General features: G+C 41.5%; 1 protein-coding gene across 2 annotated transcripts in view; it reads right to left on the reverse strand.

The window, feature by feature from the left end:
• Positions 1 to 20,848, reverse strand: part of LOC115157060 (catenin delta-2) — a 160,159-nt gene that overhangs the window by 112,333 nt on the left and 26,978 nt on the right. For both annotated transcript variants that reach the window (XM_029704954.1, XM_029704953.1), the window contains one exon: positions 4,527 to 4,660. In XM_029704954.1, coding sequence (XP_029560814.1) covers positions 4,527 to 4,655 — 129 coding nt within the window. In that variant the 5' untranslated portion in view covers positions 4,656 to 4,660. The remainder of the gene's footprint in view (positions 1 to 4,526; positions 4,661 to 20,848) is intronic.

Raw genomic sequence — 20,848 nt, forward strand, 5'->3', positions numbered from 1 at the left:
ACTTGTGTTGTGACAAGGTAGGGTGGGTATACAGAAGATAGCCCTATTTGGTAAAAGACCAAGTCCATATTATGGCAAGAACAGCTAAAATAAGCAAAGAGAAACGACAGTCCATCATTACTTTAAGACATGAAGGTCAGTCAATTTGGAACATTTCAATAACTTTGAACATTTCTTCAAGTGCAGTCGCAAAAACCATCAAGCGCTATGATGAAACTGGCTCTCATGAGGACCGCCACAGGAAAGGAAGACCCAGAGTTACCTCTGCTGCAGAGGATAAGTTCATTAGAGTACTAGCCTCAGAAATTGCAGCCCAAATAAATGCTTCACAGAGTTCAAGTAACAGACACTTCTCAACATCAACTGTTCAGAGGAGACCGTGTGAATCAGGCCTTCATGGTCGAATTGCTGCAAAGAAACCACTACTAAATAGGCACCAATAAGAAGAAGAGACTTGCTTGGTCCAAGAAACACGAGCAATGGACATTAGACCGGTGGAAATTTGTCCTTTGGTCTGGAGTCCAAATTGGAGATTTTTGGTTCCAACCGCCGTGTCTTTGTGAGACGTGGTGTGGGTGAATGGATGATCTCCGCATTTGTATTTCCTCCCGTAAAGCATGGAGGAGGAGGTGTGATAGTGTGAGGGTCCTTTGCTGGTGACACTGTCTGAGATTTATTTAGAATTCAAGGCACACTTAACCAGCATGGCTAGCACAGCATTCTGCAGTGATACGCCATCCCATCTGGTTTGGGCTTAGTGGGACTATCATTTGTTTTTCAACAGGACAATGACCCAATACACCTCCAGGCTGTGTATGGGCTATTTTACCAAGGAGAGTGATGGAGTGCTACATCAGATGACCTTCCCTCCACAATACCCTGACCTCAACCCAATTGAGATGGTTTGGGATGAGTCGGACCGCAGAGTGAAGGAAAAGCAGCCAACAAGTGTTCAGCATAGTTGGGAACTCTTCAAGACTGTTGGAAAAGCATACCAGGTGAAGTTGGTTGAGAGAATGCCAAGAGTGTGCAAAGCTGTCATCAAGGCAAAGGGTGGCTATTTGAAGAAACTGAAATATAAAATACTGTTTTGATTTGTTTAACACTTTTGTGGTTACTACATAATTCCATATGTGTCTTGACGTCTTCACTATTATTCTACAATGTAGAAAACAGTACAAATAAAGAAAGAAGAAAAACCCTTGAATGAGAAGGTATTCTAAAACTTTTGACTGTTAATGCATATTCCTAAAATTTGTAGAGCTTTTCTAATGTTGACCCAGTGGGTTATGTGTGGTTGCTCACGCTTGACCTCCCTCCTCTCGTTGCTCCACAATGCACAGGAAGTAGACAAATACCCTGAAAAGCATCAACAACGAAAACGTCTGCCTTTTATTTGTATTCAAATAACTATCCCAATGCTGTCAACAGAAGAAAAAAACAAAGAGCCAGCCGTGACTGAGGTGCACCGGATTGAATGAATGCAAGCTTGTGGAGGTCTATACACACACACACACACACACACACACACACACACACACACACACACACACACACACACACCTGTAGGCTTTTATTTTTACCCTCCTGTTTGGGCCATTAGTGTGTCCCAGAGCAGCCCCATGGGTCTGTGCGATGCGTTGCAGTGGCCCACTTTACCATTCCACAGCTTGTCCTTTTCTCGCTTTTTCTTAAAAGCAGGAGGAGTGTCAGTGTAACCACTGTCATGATGCAGGGGATTGTCATGGTTCATTTCCCATCTACACACATAGTCTTGGTTCTACTCTAAAATGGCTGCATGTGATATAAATAAATAGTAGGATACTTCCATAATGTAACTACAAGCCAAATATATTATATTGATTACAATCTCTTATACAACTGAACATAGTTTTACACCGCAAGCATGTATACAATGACAATGTGCAGAATTTATTTTCAAGGCCAAGTTTCTCCATGTTCCGTACTAGTGAATGACTTACTTTATTAGTTACTATATTATTACAGAGATATTCTTGTGAGAGATAAAATCAAATCAAACATGTTGTAGATGTTAATGCGAGTGTAGCGAAATGCTTGTGTTCCTAGCTCCAACAGTGCAGTAATATCTAACAATTCACAACAATACACACAAATCTAAAAGTAAAATAATGGAATAAAGAAATATATAAATATTAGGACGAGCAATGTAGGAGTGGCATTGACTAAAATACAGTAGAATAGAATACAGTATATGCATATGAGATGAGCAAAGCAGTATGTAAACATTATTAAAGTGACTAGTGTTCCATTATTAAAGTGGCTAGTGATTCCATGTCTATGTATATAGGGCAGCAGCCGCTAAGGTGCAGGGTTGAGTAACCGGGTGGTAGCCGGCTAGTGATGGCTATTTAACAGTCTGATGGCCTTGAGATAGAAGCTGTTTTTCAGTCTCTCGGTCCCAGCTTTGATGCACCTGTACTGACCTCACCTTCTGGATGATAGTGGGGTGAACAGGCCACGGCTCAAGAGCCCTGCGGTTGCGGGCGATGATACAGCCCAACAGGGTGCTCTCAATTGTGCATCTGTAAAAGTTTCTGAGGGTCTTAGAGGCCAAGCCAAATTTCTTCAGCCTCCTGAGGTTGAAGACTTCACCACACTGTCTATGTGGGTGGACAATTCAGATCGTCAGTGATGTGTACACAGAGGAACTTGAAGCTTTCCATCTTATCTACTGCGGTCCCGTCGATGTGGATAGGGGCGTGCTCCCTCTGCTGTTTCCTTAAGTCCACGATCAGCTCCTTCGTTTTGTTGACATTGAGGGAGAGTTTATTTTCCTGGCACCACTCCGCCAGGGCCCTCACCTCCTCCTTGTAGGCTGTCTCATCATTGTTGGTAATCAGGCCTACTACTGTTGGAGGCGTGCTTGGCCACGCAGTCATGGGTGAACAGGGAGTAGGCACCTTTGTGGGGCCCCTGTGTTGAGGATCAGCGAAGTAGAGGTGTTGTTTCCTACCTTCACCAACTGGGGGCGGCCCGTCAGGAAGTCCAGGACCCAGTTGCACAGGGCGGGGTTCAGATCCAGGGTCCTGAGCTTAATGATGAGCTTGGAGGGTACTATGGTGTTAAAGGCTGAGCTATAGTCAATGAACAGCATTCTGACATAGGTATTCTTCTTGTCCAGATGGGATAAGGCACTGTTCAGTGCAATGGCCGATTGCATCGTCTGTGGATCTATTGAGGTCTAGGGTGTCAGGTAAGGAGGAGATGATATAATCCTTAACTAGCCTCTCAAAGCACTTCATGATGACAGAAGTGAATGCTATGGGGCATAGTCATTTAGTCATTTAGTTCAGTTACTTTTGCTTTCTTGGGTACAGGAACAATGAAGGACATCTGAAGCAAGTGGGGACAGCAGACTGGGATAGGGAGAAATTGAATATGTCTGTAAACACCAGCCAGCTGGTCTGTGCATGCTCTGAGGATGCGGCTAGGGATGCAGTCTTGCGAGGGTTAACATGCTTAAATGTCTTACTCACGTTGGCCACGAAGATAGCTACATTTCAAAGGAATAGCATAATATTAAAACGGGCCTACACAAAGTCTAGTCTCCTTATAGTCTCACCTGCTAATCAGAGTCAATGTTTACTGTCCTCTGCACCACACACTCACAGAATACATATGGCACCAATTACTTATGTCTCTATACCTCACTGCACCCCTGCAGAATACTGACAAGTTTACTTCGTCATCAGAGAGCAACACAGAAGGGCTAAAAAGGATGGATTTCAGGCACTGAAGAGGATCTGATGATGAAAAAAGTCATCTGACTGGTGGTAGCAATTCCACCACTTTTCAACCTAATTTTCATTGTCTCCAGCACAATACCAGTGTCTACATATGTGAGGACGGCACCTTTCTACATTTTGTCCAAAAAATATGTATAGTTAAAAAGTTATTCCCAATGACATCATAAAAAGTTACACATTTTAAAAACAGTGATTTTCATCACTATGAGATTTGGGGTGGCGTGAGGAGCAAGCAAATACCCTTGTTGCAGAATCTTTAAAATCACTGTTTTTCATACTTTAATTCTACCCTATGATGTTACAGAGAAACATTTTTTAGGAACTTTCTCCATATCTTTTTAACTACAGATCATGGAAATGCTCATTTTTCACATTATATAAAAACTGGTATGATGCTGGAGATAATGAAAATGATTTTGAAAAGTGGAGAAATTGCCTGTTAAAGGCTGCATCAACCAAACCAAAAATATACTTCATATTAAGTTGCCATCAGTTAAAGGGGAATTTTACTTGAATGTATATTATTCATTAGTCCATTTTTTATACAGTCACACAAAATTGTGCATTCAAATTTCATTTAAGTTTTCACAATATATTGCTTTCGATCTCCTGATGCCTAAAATCAAACAAAAGTTAAAATGCTGCTCTCATTATGATGTGTTTTGCATGGAGGACCTTGCTCTTACTCTGAAAGTCACCACTGTATGTTACACACAGAGTAAAGCTGGAAGGCCTTACCTGTTCCTTGACAGAGGCCAGTATGGCTGACGTCGTCTCCATCTCGGAGCCGTCTCCATTAGAGGCATTTAGAACTGGGCTCAGCATGGTGGGGTTCTCAGAGTCAGAGGCTGGTTCTGGAACTGGCATAACTCCTGAAAGGCAAAGGATAATGTTAAGTCAGCATTAACATGGGACATCATCCACTATAGCATAAAATGCAGAAACTGTTCAGTTATGATATTAATCGCTTAACTTTCATGAAACAGTTTGAAATCAGTTTGACTTTTCTCATGTTGGTTCTTCACAAATCACAACATGATGTGAAAGATTGCCATTGAGGTAGAGATCCTCAACAAAATATGACTGTATATTGTAGTTTCTCTCATACCTCTCACAATTCCTAACCCTTACTTTCTGTAAGTGGGTACTTTGCCTCGGTAGAAAATCTGGATACAAAGAGAGTAATCTGGTTCAATCAGATTGTGAACATAGCTAAGACTTGTAAACTATATCAGTCATATCATAATCTTCTCAGTAATCATCTGAGCGAGACCATGTACTAATGATTCCTGCGTGCGCGTGTGTGTGTGTGTAACAATGACTCTACCGTCACCTCTAGCAGAAAGGACCTAAATCTCCAGATAATCCTAATGTAGTGAGAGATCAAATAATGGCCATGACAGCAACACAGATGGCAGCTTCTAAAAGCTGATGGAAGCTTGTCAAAATGTATCCTTCCCATCCAAGTCTCTGTGCGTGTATGGCCGTCACTAGATCCCCCCCAGTCAGTTGGGTTGAAGGTAAGGGGAAGTCGACCGTAGCCTAGACTATTCTGGGATGCTGCCAGGCAACAAGCCATGGACACTGCTAACATGGCAGACCAGCATCCTTCCCTTGTCATCCATTTTAGTCTCTCTCTCTCTCATGGGTTCTAACACTGGCCACTTATCTGAGGAATGTCTTCACTTGCCACTGTTTCCTCCCTCCAGGGTCACCACATCTAATGTCATCCTCATCTTTCATTAGCATGGAGCTCTGCCTCAGTTACATACTAGCATTTAGTGCTACACTATGACTTTCATAGCAAGGAATTTTTTGAATTACAATAGGATTATCCAAATTGAGTTATTTTTGTAAATAGTGAAAACAAAATGAAACATTTTCCATATCCCAACCAGATGCTCTATTTTGCCATCTGTGCAGACAGAATGGGTTGTAAGGAAGTATTAAAATGGATTATATATTATTATTACTATTAAGTCAATATGTCAACTAACCACTGTTAGTATCAAAAGCCCTTAAATTAAGATGCCGCAGTCAATTCTAGGTCGAACTTCCAGCCTGTAACCAGTTCCTAAGAATTGACCTGTACAAAGCAGCTTCACCAGTAGCAGCCCAGCAACATCTGTGTCAGTACATATAGACAGGAAGTGAGGGTACGGCTGAATTAGGGCCATATGTTGATGTTGACGTTATCTTAAAATATGAATCTGCCTTTGGTTGATACAATCTGTAATGAAACATCAAGAATAAACCTAATTGCTTTATACTCTTATCAACAATGCTTTGAAAAAGGCATCAGCATATCTGTATACAATGTATAGTCATCACAATACTGTTGTCCAACTCATTCCATTTCTTTTACTTTTGTCAGACTTCTTTCTGCACAAAGTAAAGCAGTATTGATCGTAAGTTCCAAAGTTGTTAGTCAAAGGAACATTTGACAATGTACTGTATCGCCGTTAATACAAAGCAAACAAAGATTAATACCAATTCCCACTGCTTCAGACCGTAAAATCCAAACTTAACAAACTCTGTAAATGATCACAAAGGATTTATGCTTATGGAGTGTATTTGAAAAAGTGTCCCCTGCGGTCTCATTAAAACTTACCGCACAATTTATTTTGCATTGGTAGTCATCCATGGATCTGTCTAAACACTTTCCCTTCGCTTAATATTTTCAATACAGACTTCCGACATTAAGAGTCTATCACAAGTTCATTAACATCAAAAGGCTCCTGTCAAGATGTCAAAGGAGGCCCATTTAAGTTAAAAAAATGATATACAGTCATGGACAGCTAACATGCAGACCACACCGCTTGAGTCGCCTGCGCGAGCGTTGCAAAATAAATGTACACATACAGTACATGTCATTCAATCATTGCACCCATTCTTCTCACGCACATCAACGAGCGTCAGCGTAGCCAGGTGCTAAAATAGAACGTGGTTCTAAGTCCCGCCTCTCCCATATCTTCATTGGTTTTTAGGAGCATATACCCACGTGGGTGATTGAAAGATGAACTGAGGTCCACACTCCAGGCCAGTTGGTGGTGGTAATGCACCTTAAAGTTGCTTGCCAACTGCCATATAAAGTCCAAAGAGGTAGAAGAAGCCTGAAGGAGGAGAGATTACAAGAAACAAACTCAGTTTACTCTTTTATCTGTAGATTAATTCTCAGAGTAGAGGACCTTGTGCATTTCAGGTAAAATAACAACCCAATGTTTCTATCCCAGGACAAATTAGCTAGCAACAGCAAGCTAGCTAGCTAAATTGCCATACATGTTTAATGCTTTTCGACGTGTCCCCAAATTAATATAGTTGGTTCAGAGTATGTTGTGATATTTCAACCTGTGTGTCCAAATCAAATTATATTGGTCACATACACGTTTAGCAGATGTTATTGCGGGTGTAGCGAAATGCTTATGTTTCTAGCTCCGACAGTGCAGTAATATCTAAGAATTTCACAACATATACCCAAAACACACAAATCTAAGTAAAGGAATGAAATGAAGAATATATAAATGTATGGACAAGCAATGTCAGAGCGGCATAGACTAAGATACAGTAGAATAGACTAGAATACAGTTTATACACTACACTGTTCCTGGTAACTTGCGAAAATAATTTAAACGAATACACTGAAACGGTGACTGAGTTCATCAGGAAATGTATAGGAGATGTCGCACCCTCTGTGACTATTAAAACCTACCCTAACCAGAAACCGTGGATAGATGGCAGCATTCGCATGGAACTGAAAGCGCGAACCACCGCATTTAACCATGGCAAGGTGACTGGGAAAATGGCAGAATACAAATAGTATATTTATTCACTCCGCAAGGCAATCAAACAGGCAAAACGTCAGAATAGAGACTAGGTGGAGTCGCAATTCAACGGCTCGGACACGAGACATATGTGGCAGGCTCTACAGACAATCACGGACTACAAAAGGACAACCAGCCACATAGCCAAGACAGACGTCAAGCTTCCGGACAAGCTAAACACCTTCGCCCGCTTTGAGGAAAACACAGTGGCACCGACGCAGCCCACTAGCAAGGACTGTGGACTCTCCGTGGCCGACATGAGTAAAACATTTAAACGTGTTAACCCTCGCAAGGCTGCCGGCCCAGACGTCTTCCCTAGCCACGTCCTCGGAGCATGTACAGACCAGTTGGCTGGTGTGTTTACAGACATATTCAATCTCTCCCTATCCCAGTCTGCTGTCCACACATGCTTCAAGATGGCCACCATTGTTCCTGTACCCAAGAAAGCAAAGGTAACTGAACAATATGACTATGGCCCCATAGCACTCACCTCTGTCATCATCAAGCTCATCATTAAAACCTCTCTAGGGTAGGGGGCAGTATTTTGATGTCCGGATGAAAAGTGTGCCCGTAGTAAACTGCTTGCTACCCAGACCCAGAAGGTAGGATATGCATATTATTAGTAGGTGTGGATAGAAAACACTCTGAAGTTTCTAAAACTGTTTGAATGATGTCTGTGAGTATAACAGAACTCATATGGCAGGCAAAACCCTGAGAAAAATCCAACCAGGAAGTTGAAAATCTGAGGCTTGTAGTTTTTTCAATGAATTCCCTATTCAAACTACAGTGACTTAGGGGTCATTTTGCATTTTGTTACAGGCTTCTACTGTGAACTGGAAGGGAATGACAGTCATTTCAACCAGGTGTCTGGCTGAGTGCCATTAGATCATTCATGCGCGTGGCCATCAGCGGGAGGTGCTTTGTTTTTCCTTTCTGAAGACAAAGGATTTGTCCGGTTGGAATATTATCGAAGATGTATGATAAAAACATCCTAAAGATTGATGCTATACATCGTTTGACATGTTTCTACAAACTGTAGTATAACTTTTTGGACTTTTCGTCTCAACAAAATGTGCGAGCATGGCGCATTTGGATAACTCCACTGAACCCGAACAAAAATGAGGACATAAATATGGAGTTTATCGAACAAAACAAAAATTTCTTGTGGAAGTGGGAGTCCTGGGAGTGCATTCCGACGAAGATCAGCAAAGGTAAGTGAAGATTTATAATACTATTTCTGACTTTTTTTGACTCCAGAACTTGGCGGGTAACTGTATAGCTTGCTTTGATGGCTGAGCTCTGTACTCAGAGTATTGAACAATGTGCTTTCGCGGTAAAGCTATTTTGAAATCTGACACAGTGGTTGCATTAAGGATAAGTATATCTATAATTCTTTCAATAACTGGTGTAAAGTTTATCAACATTTATAATGAGTATTTTTGTAAATTGATGTGCTCATTCACCGGAAGTTTTGGGAGGAAATACATTTTCTGAACATCACGCGCAAATGTAAAATGGGGTTTTTGGATATAAATATGACCTTTATCGAACAAAACATACATGTATTGTGTAACATGATGTCCTAGGAGTGTCATCTGATGAAGATCGTCAAAGGTTAGTGATTAATTTTTGCTGTATTTCTGGTTTTTGTGATGCCTCTCCTTGCTTGGAAAATAGCTGTGTGGTTTTTCTTGTGAAGTTGATGTCCTAACATAATCTAATGTTATGCTTTCGCCGTAAAGCCTTTTTGAAATCGAACAATGTGGTTGGATTAACGAGAGTCTTATCTTTAAAATGGTGTATAATACTTGTATGTGTAAGACATTTTAATTATGAGATTTTTGTTGTTTTGAATTTGGCGCTCTGCTATTTCACTGGCTGTTGAATAGTGTGTCCCGCAGGTGGTGAAGGTAGGAAACAACACCTCCACTTCATTGATCCTCAACACTGGGGCCCCACAAGGGTGCGTGCTCAGCCCGCTCCTGTACTCCCTGTTCACCCATGACTGTGTGGCCAAGCACGCCTCCAACTCAATCATCAAGTTTGCAGACAACACAACAGTAGTAAGCTTGATTACCAACAATGACGAGACAGCCTACAGGGAGGAGGTGAGGGCTCTGGGAGTGTGGAGCCATGAAAATAACCTCTCACTCAACGTCAACGAAACAAAGGAGATGATCGTGGATGTCAGGAAAGTGTACAGGGAGCACCGCCCTATCCACATCGACAGGACAGTAGTGGAGAAGGTGGAACGTTTTAAGTTCATCGGCAAACACATCACGGACAAACTGAAATGGTCCACCCACACAGACAGCGTGGTGAAGAAGGCGCAACAGCGCCTCTTCAACCTTAGGAGGCTGAAGAAATTTGGCTTGTCACCAAAAACACTCAAACTTTTACAGATGCACAATCGAGAGCTTCCTGTCGGGCTGTATCACCGCCTGGTAAGGCAACTGCCCCGCCCATAACCGTAAGGCTCTACATAGGGTAGTGAGGTCTGCACAACGAATCACTGTGGGCAAACTACCTGCCCTCCAGGACACGTACACCACCCGATGTCACAGGAAGGCCAAAAAGATCATCAAGGACAACAACCCCGCGAGCCACTGCCTGTTCACCCCGCTATCATCCAGAAGGTGAGGTCAGTACAGGTGCATCAAAGCTGGAACCGAGAGACTAAAAAACAGCTTCTATCTCAAGGCCATCAGACTGTTAAACAGCCATCACTAACATTAAGTGGCTCCTGCCAACATACTGACTCAAATCTCTTGCCACTTTAATAATAAAAAATTGGATGTAATAAATGTATCACTAATCACTTAAACAATGCCACTTTATATAATGTTTACATACCCTACATTACTCATCTCATATGTATATACTGCACTCTATACCATCTACTGCATCTTGCCTGTGCCGCACAGCCATTGCTCATCCATATATTTATATGTACATATTCTTATTCATTCCTTTACACTTGTGTGTATTAGGTAGTTGTTGTGAAATTGTTAGATTACTTGTTAGATATTACTGCATGGTCGGAACTAGAACCACAAACATTTCACTACACTCACATTAACATCTACTAACCATGTGTATGTGACCAATAAAATATGATTTGAAGGCGAGGTCAGCACAGGTGCATCAAAGCTGGGACCGAGAGACTGAAAAACTGCCATCACTAGCACGTTAGAGGCTGCTGCGTATATACATAGACTTGACATCACTGGCCACTTTAATAAATGGAACACTAGTCATTTTAATCATGTTTACATATATTTTGCATTACTCATCATATGTATATCTTCGTCTATGCCGCGCTGACATTGCTCGTCCATATATTTATATATTGTTAATTCCATTCCTTTACTTAGATTTGTGTGTATTGTTGTGAAATTGTTAGATATTACTTGTTCGATATTACTGCACTGTTGGAGCTAGAAACAAGCATTTCGCTACACCTGCAATAGCGTCTGCTAAACACGTGTATGTGACCAATACAATTTTATTTTATTTGATCTTACAAGGTTTGCATGTTGATAGGTTAGGTTTATAAAGATGGACTACACACCATAGGCCTCCACAGCCCAAATGTAAATGGACCAGAGAAGACATCAGCACAAGCTGAAGCAATTAAAAAGCTCCTGGAATAATGTTCTCACCAATGAAAAAGTGTAATTATGTGGGACTTGCTGTGATAAAGCAAGCCCTAGTGCTTATTAACATGTTCTCTTACAAACTCTGTGCTGATTAGGTTGGAGTGCATCTTTTTCCCCTCAATAGAATGCCAGTGTCTGCTTCAATTAATTGACTGGCTAATTTCATTAAGCAAACTGAATTTTAAATGGAACAACACATACATTATAGAAAAGCTAGCTGGCATTGCCAAACAATTCAATCAATCTCTTCATACTTTAATTAAAACACCTGTTTCTTCAATTTACTACCTTAATCATTATTTAATCTTGATTTTGGCAGGGAGACAAACCATCAAACAGGCAAAGCGTCAATACAGGACTAAGATCTAAGAATCGTACCACATCGGCTCCGACGCTCGTCGGATGTGGCAGGGCTTGCAAACTATTACAGACTACAAAGGGAAGCACAGCCGAGAGCTGCCCAGTAACACGAGCCTACCAGACAAGCTAAATAACGTCTATGCTCGCTTCGAGGCAAGTAACACTGAAACATGTATGAGACATCAGCTGTTCCAGACGACTGTGTGATCACGCTCTCCGCAGCCGATGTGAGTAAGACCTTAAAACAGGTCAACATTCACAAGGCCGCGGGGCCAGATGGATTACCAGGACATGTACTCCGAGCATGCGCTGATCAACTGACAAGTGTCTTCACTGACATTTTCAAACTCTCTCTGTCTGAGTCTGTAATACCAACATGTTTCAAGCAGACCACCATAGTCCCTGTGCCCAAGAACACTAAGGTAACCTGCCTAAATGACTACCGACCCGTAGCAAGGAAATGCTTTGAAAGGCTGGTCATGGCTCACATCAACACCATTATCCCAGAAACCCTAGACCCACTCCAATTTGCATACCGCACCAACAGATCCAGAGATGATGGAATTTCTATTGCACTCCACACTGCTCTTTCCCACCTGGACAAAAGGAACACCTATGTGAGAATGCTATTCATTGACTACAGCTCAGCGTTCAACACCATAGTGCCCTCAAAGGTCATCACTAAGCTAAGGACCCTGGGACTGAACACCTCCCTCTGCAACTGTCTCCTGGACTTCCTGACGGGCCGCCCCCAGGTGGTAAGGGTAGGAAACAACACATCTGCCACGCTGATCCTCAACACGGGGGCCCCTCAGGGGTGCATGCTCAGTCCCCTCCTGTACTCCCTGTTCACTCATGACTGCACGACCAGGCACGACTCTAACACCATCATTAAGTTTGCTGATGACACAACAGTGGTAGGCCTGATCACCGACAAAGATGAGACAGCCTATAGGGAGGAGGTCAGAGACCTGACCGTGTGGTGCAAGGACAACAACCTATCCCTCAATGTGATCAAGACAAACGAGATGATTGTGGACTACTAGAAAAGGAGGACCGAGCACACTCCCATTCTCATCGACGGGGCTGTAGTGGAGCAGGTTGAGAGCTTCAAGTTCCTTGGCGTCCACATCATTAACAAACTAACGTGGTCCAAGCCACCAAGACAGTCGTGAAGAGGGCATGACAAAACCTATTCTCCCTCAGGAGACTGAAAAGATTTGGCATGGGTCCTAAGATCCTCAAAAGGTTTTACAGCTGCATCAACGAAAGCATCCTGATGGGTTGCCTCACTGCTTGGAATGGCAACGGCTCGGCCTCCGACAGCAAGGCACTACATTGGGTAGTGCGTACGGCCCAGTATATCACCTGGGCCAAGCTTCCTGCCATCCAGGACCTCTATACCAGGCGGTGTCAGAGGAAGGCCCTAAAAATTGTCAAAGACTCCAGCCACCCAAGTCATAGACTGTTCTCTCTGCTATCACAGGGCAAGCGGTACTGGAGCGCCAAGTCTAGGTCCAAGAGGCTTCTAAACAGCTTTTATGCCCAAGCCATAAGACTCCTGAACAGCTAATCAAATGGCTACCGAGACTATTTCCATTGCCCCCTCACCCCCTACACTGCCGCTATTCTCTGTTATTATCTATGCATAGCAACTTTAATAACTCTACCTACAGTCGTTGCCAAATGTTTTGAGAATAACTCAAATATACATTTTCACAAAGTCTGCTGCCTCAATTTGTATGATGGCAATTTGCATATACTCCAGAATGTTATGAAGAGTGATCAGATGAATTGCAATTCATTGCAAAGTCCCTCTTTGCCATGCAAATGAACTGAATCCCCAAAAAACATTTCTACTGCATTTCAGCCCTGCCACAAAAGGACCAGCTGACATCATGTCAGTGATTCTGTCATTAACACAGGTGTGAGTGTTCACGAGGACAAGGCTGGAGATCACTCTGTCATGCTGATTGAGTTCGAATAACAGACTGGAAGCTTCAAAAGGAGGGTGGTGCTTGGAATCATTGTTCTTCCTCTGTCAACCATGGTTTCCTGCAAGGAAACACATGCCATCATCATTGCTTTGCACAAAAAGGGCTTCACAGGCAAGGATATAGCTGCCAGTAAGATTGCACTTAAATCAACCATTTATCGGATCATCAAGAACTTCAAGGAGAGCGGTTCAATTGTTGTGAAGAAGGCTTCAGGGCGCCCAAGAAAGTCCAGCAAGTGCCAGGACCGTCTCCTAAAGTTGATTCAGCTGCGGGATCGGGGCACCACCAGTACAGAGCTTGCTCAGGAATGGCAGAAGGCAGGTGTGAGTGCATCTGCATGCACAGTGAGGCGAAGACTTTTGGAGGATGGCCTGGTGTCAAGAAGGGCAGCAAAGAAGCCACTTCTCTCCAGGAAAAACATCAGGGACAGACTGATATTCTACAAAAGGTACAGGGATTGGACTGCTGAAGACTGGGTAAAGTCATTTTCTCTGATGAATCCCCTTTCGATTGTTTGAGGCATCCGGAAAAAAACTTGTCCAGAGAAGACAAGGTGAGCGCTACCATCCGTCCTGTCTCATGCCAACAGTAAAGCATCCTGAGACCATTTATGTGTGGGGTTGCTTCTCAGCCAAGGGAGTGGGCTCACTCACAATTTTGCCTAAGAATACAGCCATGAATAAAGAATAGTACCAACACATCCTCCGAGAGCAACTTCTCCCAACCATCCAGGAACAGTTTGGTGACGAACAATGCCTTTTCCAGCATGATGGAGCACCTTGCCATGAGGCAAAAGTGATAACTAAGTGGCTCGGGGAACAAAACATCAATATTTTGGGTCCATGGCCAGGTAACTCCCAAGACCTTAATCCCATTGAGAACTTGTGGTCAATCCTCAAAAGGCGAGTGGAAAAACAAAAACCCACAGATTCTGACAAACTCCAAGCATTGATTATGCAAGAATGGGCTGCCATCAGTCAGGATGTGGCCCGGAAGTTAATTGGCAGCATGCCAGGGTGGATTGCAGAGGTCTTGAAAAAGAAGGGTCAACACTGCAAACATTGACTCTTTGCACCAACTTCATGTAATTGTCAATAAAAGCCTTTGACACTTATGAAATGCTTGTAATTATACTTCAGTAATCCATAGTAACATCTGACAAAAATATCGAAAGACACTGAGGCAGCAGACTTTGTGAAAATTTATATTTGAGTCATTCTCAAAACTTTTGGCCACGACTGTACATGTACATAATAACCTCAATTACCTTGACACCGGTGACCCCGCACATTGACACATTGACTCTGTACCGGTAACCCCTGTATATAGCCCCGCTATTGTTATTTACTGCTGCTCTTTAATTATTCTTATCTCTTACTTTTTTTAGGGATTTTCTTAAAACTGCATTGTTGGTTAAGGACTTGTAAGTAAGCATTTCATTGTAAGTATTGTGTTGTGTTGTATTTGGGGCATGTGACAACTAAAATTTGATTTTATTTGAGACCAATGTCTCTTTTTGAGACCAATGTCTCTTTTTCAAGAGAGTGCTGCATGACAAGACCAGCAGCAATTACAAAATAAAAGTTAAGAGGCAAGATACGACAATCTAATAGCAATTCGGTGTTATGGACTGTACTGTAGCATTAATATTTTTTTATGGCTTACGTATGTCCTCAAAAATAACTTCACTCCATCTCAATCACTTAGGCATCCAAGGTGCTGTGAAAGAACCTGGGCCCCATTATGACAGAGTGTGCTAAAGTGCCTCATGGGTGGTGCACACCTAAGGTAATGCATAAGCTGAGTTCCTGTAAATACTGTGTGCTCCAGTGATGATGATGCTGGAGGGTTAGCTAGTGCTCCAAGGCTTTAACTGCTTGACCAACTGTACTACTACTACTACTGCTAATGCTGCTGCTGCTGCTACAACTACTACTGCTACTCTGCACCAGAGAGAGCAGGTCAAGCACGACCACTGACTGTTCATGCATTAATGAACCAAACCAACCTATGGCTATGTTGAAATTGAAGCAGTTAAGGGCTTAAATCACCCAATGTGAGGTTGGGGATGTGAAGCCAGTAGTAGCTACAGTAGCTGCATGGCCTGGTTTTCTTCCAGCCCAAGGCTCAGCTTCCCTGCTGAATGTTGACTTTACATGAGACTGTGGTGGCAGCAGAGTCCCTGCATATGATCACGATAACAGAAGAGTACTCAATCAACGTTCATTACATTGGTTGGATGTTGGATCTCTTACTAAAAAGGATATGCATTGAAACCCATATCAACCTTCTTGCATAAACGTCTTTATTATAGGACATTACAACACCATGCCCATCTATCTGCATGTTGAGATAACGTGATCAGTGACATGGCTGTGCCTACATAAGTGGTTGGAGAGAACGTTGCCAGAGATGACCCCTGCTGGTCAGCTGATGACAGGACAGCAGGAAATAGAATACCGGACCTCAGGGCTGAGTCAGAGTGGGTAGGAGTGGGGTAAGCACAAAGCTGCTAACCTCCCTGTTGCAGCATCCACAGCACTGCCACATCCCCACACTGCATTGTACAGTAAATAAACTGACCTTGAAGCAGGGACACATTCAAAATCCACCCTGTTATTGATGGATATGCAGCTCTGCTCACCAAAGTCACTCTGCTCTGTGTTACTGTCATGATTCCTTTGAATGTTCTTTTTCACATATGTAGCGTAAAACAGACCCTTATCTCAAAGCAATACCACAACAATCTAATGTTGATGTGCTGTTGTGAGCTGGATGTCATAAACTGAATGGATTTGGCATGGGCCCTCAGATCCTCAAGAACTTGTACAGATGCACCATCAAGAGCATCTTGACTGGTTGCATCACCGCCTGGTATGGCGACTGCACTGCCGGTGACCGCAATGCTCTACAGACGGTGGTGTGGACGGCCAGCACATCACTGTGGGCGATCTCCAAGCCATTTAGGACAGTCATACTAGGCAGTATCTGAGGAAAGCCTGAAATATTGCCAAAAACACCAGTCACCCCAGCCATAGACTATTCTCTCTGCTACCTTCCAGCAGGCGGTACCAGAACATCGGGTCTAGGACCAACAGGCTCAGAGACAGCTTCTTTCCCCAAGCAATAAGGCTGCTGAACAGCAAAACTACAGGTCTCTACCCACACACACCTATACTAACACTCTTGCACACCACGCATACACTCACACACACTCACTTACGTACTGACGCCACACACATACACTCACACAAACACTCATCACGATGCACACACGCTGCTGCTATATTGATTATTATTACCATTACTATTTATCCTTCTACCAGTCACTTTTTAACCCGTTTGCATGTACATACCTACCATAACTCCTGTACCCCTGCACATTGTAATAATGGTTCTGACACTGACCTGTATATAGCTTGCATTCTCATGTTTTTTTTCATATTTCTTGTGTGTTTTCTGACCTATAGTATTACTTTAGATTATTTCCTTTATTTTCTCTCACCTTGACACTGAATAGTGAATACTGCATTGTTGGGAAAGAGCTTACAAGTAAGCATTTCACTGTACTGTTTTACAAACAAAACACAGATGTTTCGGCTTTACATTCTTCTTCAGTGTGTAGGTAACATTTTATTTTAATTCATAAAAGCATTTGTAGGGATCAACCGATGAGCAGCAGGTGCTTCTAATCAAGGTTGACACTCATCTTCCAATCAGGGATGTGGCTTTTCTGGTCTACCTGTATACAAGTTAGTCACAAAGAAATACAGAATTGTAGGGTATGGGAGCGGGCACGTAGGGCAATTCATGAATCAATTGGCTTTGGTGTCTGCTCATTTGGATACATTATATCAGTTCATGAGATAGCTTACCACAAAGGACATCAGGCTCAGCCGTTCATAAATATGTGGGGCTGACTCAAACGATATGCAAAATCTGATATGGACAGTGTTCTTGTATAACAGTCTAAATTTGGCCTACAGGAAGGAGGTGATTCTTCGTTTAATCGAATTCTTCATTTAAACCGCATGGAGATATAGAATTTAATTTATATATACACATGGCTGTACTATACTGTTTTACACCTGCTGTATCCTGTGTATGTGACAAATAGACTTTAAAACTTGAACTAAATGGACATTGATCTCTGTATTTGTCGAGATTGGAGAACATCTAGATCCAAATACACCATCGCAAAAATGAAATAAAAATGAGCTGTCATTAACGAGTGAGTCTTCGTTATAATAATAGGTCCAGCCTTGTTTTAGGACACTGCTGTTGCTCTAAATAAGATCTAAAAATATAATCAACATCATGGATTTCTACAGATCTACTGAGTAAGAGTGTTGCTGAGTGACTTCGCCACACAAATGTTTTGAAAGGTTGTGATCACACTGTAAAGACTAAACAGGGAAACTGCCTGAGTGACACCCACACCCTACTATTGATGTTACATGGCTTGGCTATTCCAACTTCCAAGTGGGACTTCACACTCGAGACCCCTGCAGTTAGGCTGGATAGATTGGTAGACAATAAGATTTCAGTACTGGTCATTTCCATGTAAAAGGAGCCATGAGCACCAACATGTGAAGTTCATTGGAGCATGTCAAATTGGGAGTATCTTTTTTAGAAATTAAGGAATATATACATTTTTCAACAATATCCATCCTAAAAATGTGGAATACCCAAGCTGACAAGGTGAAAAATCTGCTGATGTGCCCTTGAGCAAGGCACTTCGACCTAATTTGCTCCAGGGGCACCGTACTACTATGGCTGACACTGTAAAACAACACATTTCACTGCAGCTATTTGATGTGTAACAATGAAACTTTTTTTACTGAACTATACTGAACTACACGGTTCTGTGCTCTACTCTTCTGTACTCTACTGAGTTCTACAGTTCTGTACTTAGATGTCAAAACTTGTGAAACATAGGCATCTATGATTGGTTCAGATTTGGTCGGGCCAGACCAACCAAATTTGGTCTTGTTTGGGGGCAGAGCTCATTAAAATAATTTCCAGTGTGTAGAATAATACCCAAATATTCAAAGGAGGATATTGCATATATATATATATTCACCTTTGTGTACCTATTTAGGATACATCACCATGAATTCAATGATATTCATATCCATAATTATGCATTTCTGTGTAGTATAGATCCGAAATTCTGTTACCGGTGTGTAAATCCACTTCACTTACTGTAGTTTAATAACCAAAACAGATTTGTTTCTAAGTTAATGTGTCATGTCATAGCTGACACCCCATTCGTTCTGCAGACATCATTGAATCTTAATTCAGAGCAGATATTCAACAGAGACTTTTGAAAAGTAAGACACAAAAAACTGAAGGAGATTTTACCAACATTCTCTTAATAAATCTGCAGTTCTTCCAGTAAATGTATTTTTGTAAAATGTTCGGTGTAAATTGTTAAAAGTAGTCTTCGTGCATAGAGTTGTATGGTTTGTTAAACTTTGAAATCAATGGGTTTTGTTAAGCATACATTTTAAGAGAAAAATCTGAGTCTCAGTGCAATTACCGTGGAATTACTACAGATGTAGAATGAAATTGCAAAAAACTAGAATTTATAACAAAGCAGTGGCTACATCCATAATAAATCCGATTTACTTTGAAGGTCCCAAAGCAGACATGACGTCATTAGAAAATTCTCTGTGGTAGCATCAAAGCATAAAACTACACTATGGTACTGTTCACGCTTATACATAGGATATCGTACAAGCATGATATGAATATGTATGTTCCATATACTGGATTTTCATCATGAACAACAAAAGTGGTGATGACATGAAATATGGATGGAGCTCAGTATAAAGAAACAGAAATCACATCAGACAAATCACACATGAAAAAGTAATGCTTCCTTCCAAACAACTACAGAGGGAAAAGTAGCATACAGCTACTATGTATGCAATAACAATAGCTAGTAGAGGTCGACCGATTATGATTTTTCAACGCCGATACCGATTATTGGAGGACCAAAAAAAGCTACTGCCGATTAAATCGGCCAATTTTTATATATATTTGTAATAATGACAATTACAACAATACTGAATGAACAATGAACACTTTCATTTTAACTTAATATAATACATCAATAAAATCAATTTAGTCTCAAATAAATAATGAAACATGTTCAATTTGGTTTAAATAATGCAAAAACACAGTGTTGGAGAAGAAAGTAAAAGTGCAATATGTGCCGTGTAAAAAAGCTAACGTTTAAGTTCCTTGCTCAGAACATATGAAAGCTGGTGGTTCCTTTTAACATGAGTCTTCTATATTCCCAGTTAAGACGTTTTAGGTTGTAGTTACTATAGGAATTATAGGACTATTTCTCTCTATACCATTTGTATTTCATATACCTTTGACTATTGGATGTTCTTATAGCCACTATAGTATTGCCAACCTAATCTCGGGAGTTGATAGGCTTGAAGTCATAAACAGCGCTGTGCTTCAAGCATTGCTAAGAGCTGCTCGCAAACGCAGTAAAGTGCTGTTTGAATGAATGCTTACGAGCCTGCTGCTGCCTACCACCGCTCAGTCAGACTGCTCTATCAAATATCAAATTATAGACTTAATTATAATATAATAAACACACAGAAATACGAGCCTTAAGTCATTAATATGGTAAAATCTGGAAACTATAATTTCGAAAACAAAACGTTTATTCTTTCAGTGAAATACAGAACCATTCCGTATTTTGTCGAACGGGTGGCAACCCTAAGTCTAAATATTTCTGTTACATTGCACAACCTTCAATGTTATGTCATAATTATGTAAAATTCTGCCAAATTAATTACGTTTTTTGTTAGGAAGAAATGGTTTTTACACAGTTCGCAACAAGCCAGGCGGCCCAATCTGCTGCATATACCCTGACTCTGCTTGCACGGAACGCAAGAGAAGTGACACAATTTCCCTAGTTAATATTGCCTGCTAACATGATTTTTTTTAAACTAAATATGCAGGTTTAAAAATATATACTTGTGTATTGATTTTATGAAAGGCATTGATGTTTATGGTTAGGTACATTGGTGCAACGATTGTGCTTTTTTTCGCGATTGCACTTTTGTTAAATCATCACCCGTTTGGCGAAGTTGAAGTAGGCTGTAATTCGATGATAAATTAACAGCACCGCAGTGATTATACGCAACACAGGACAAGCTAGTAAACTAGTAATATTATCAACCATGTGTAGTTAACTA

The sequence above is a fragment of the Salmo trutta genome, chromosome 21 (genome assembly GCF_901001165.1).
Source record: "Salmo trutta chromosome 21, fSalTru1.1, whole genome shotgun sequence".
In the NCBI taxonomy this organism is placed as follows: domain Eukaryota; kingdom Metazoa; phylum Chordata; class Actinopteri; order Salmoniformes; family Salmonidae; genus Salmo; species Salmo trutta.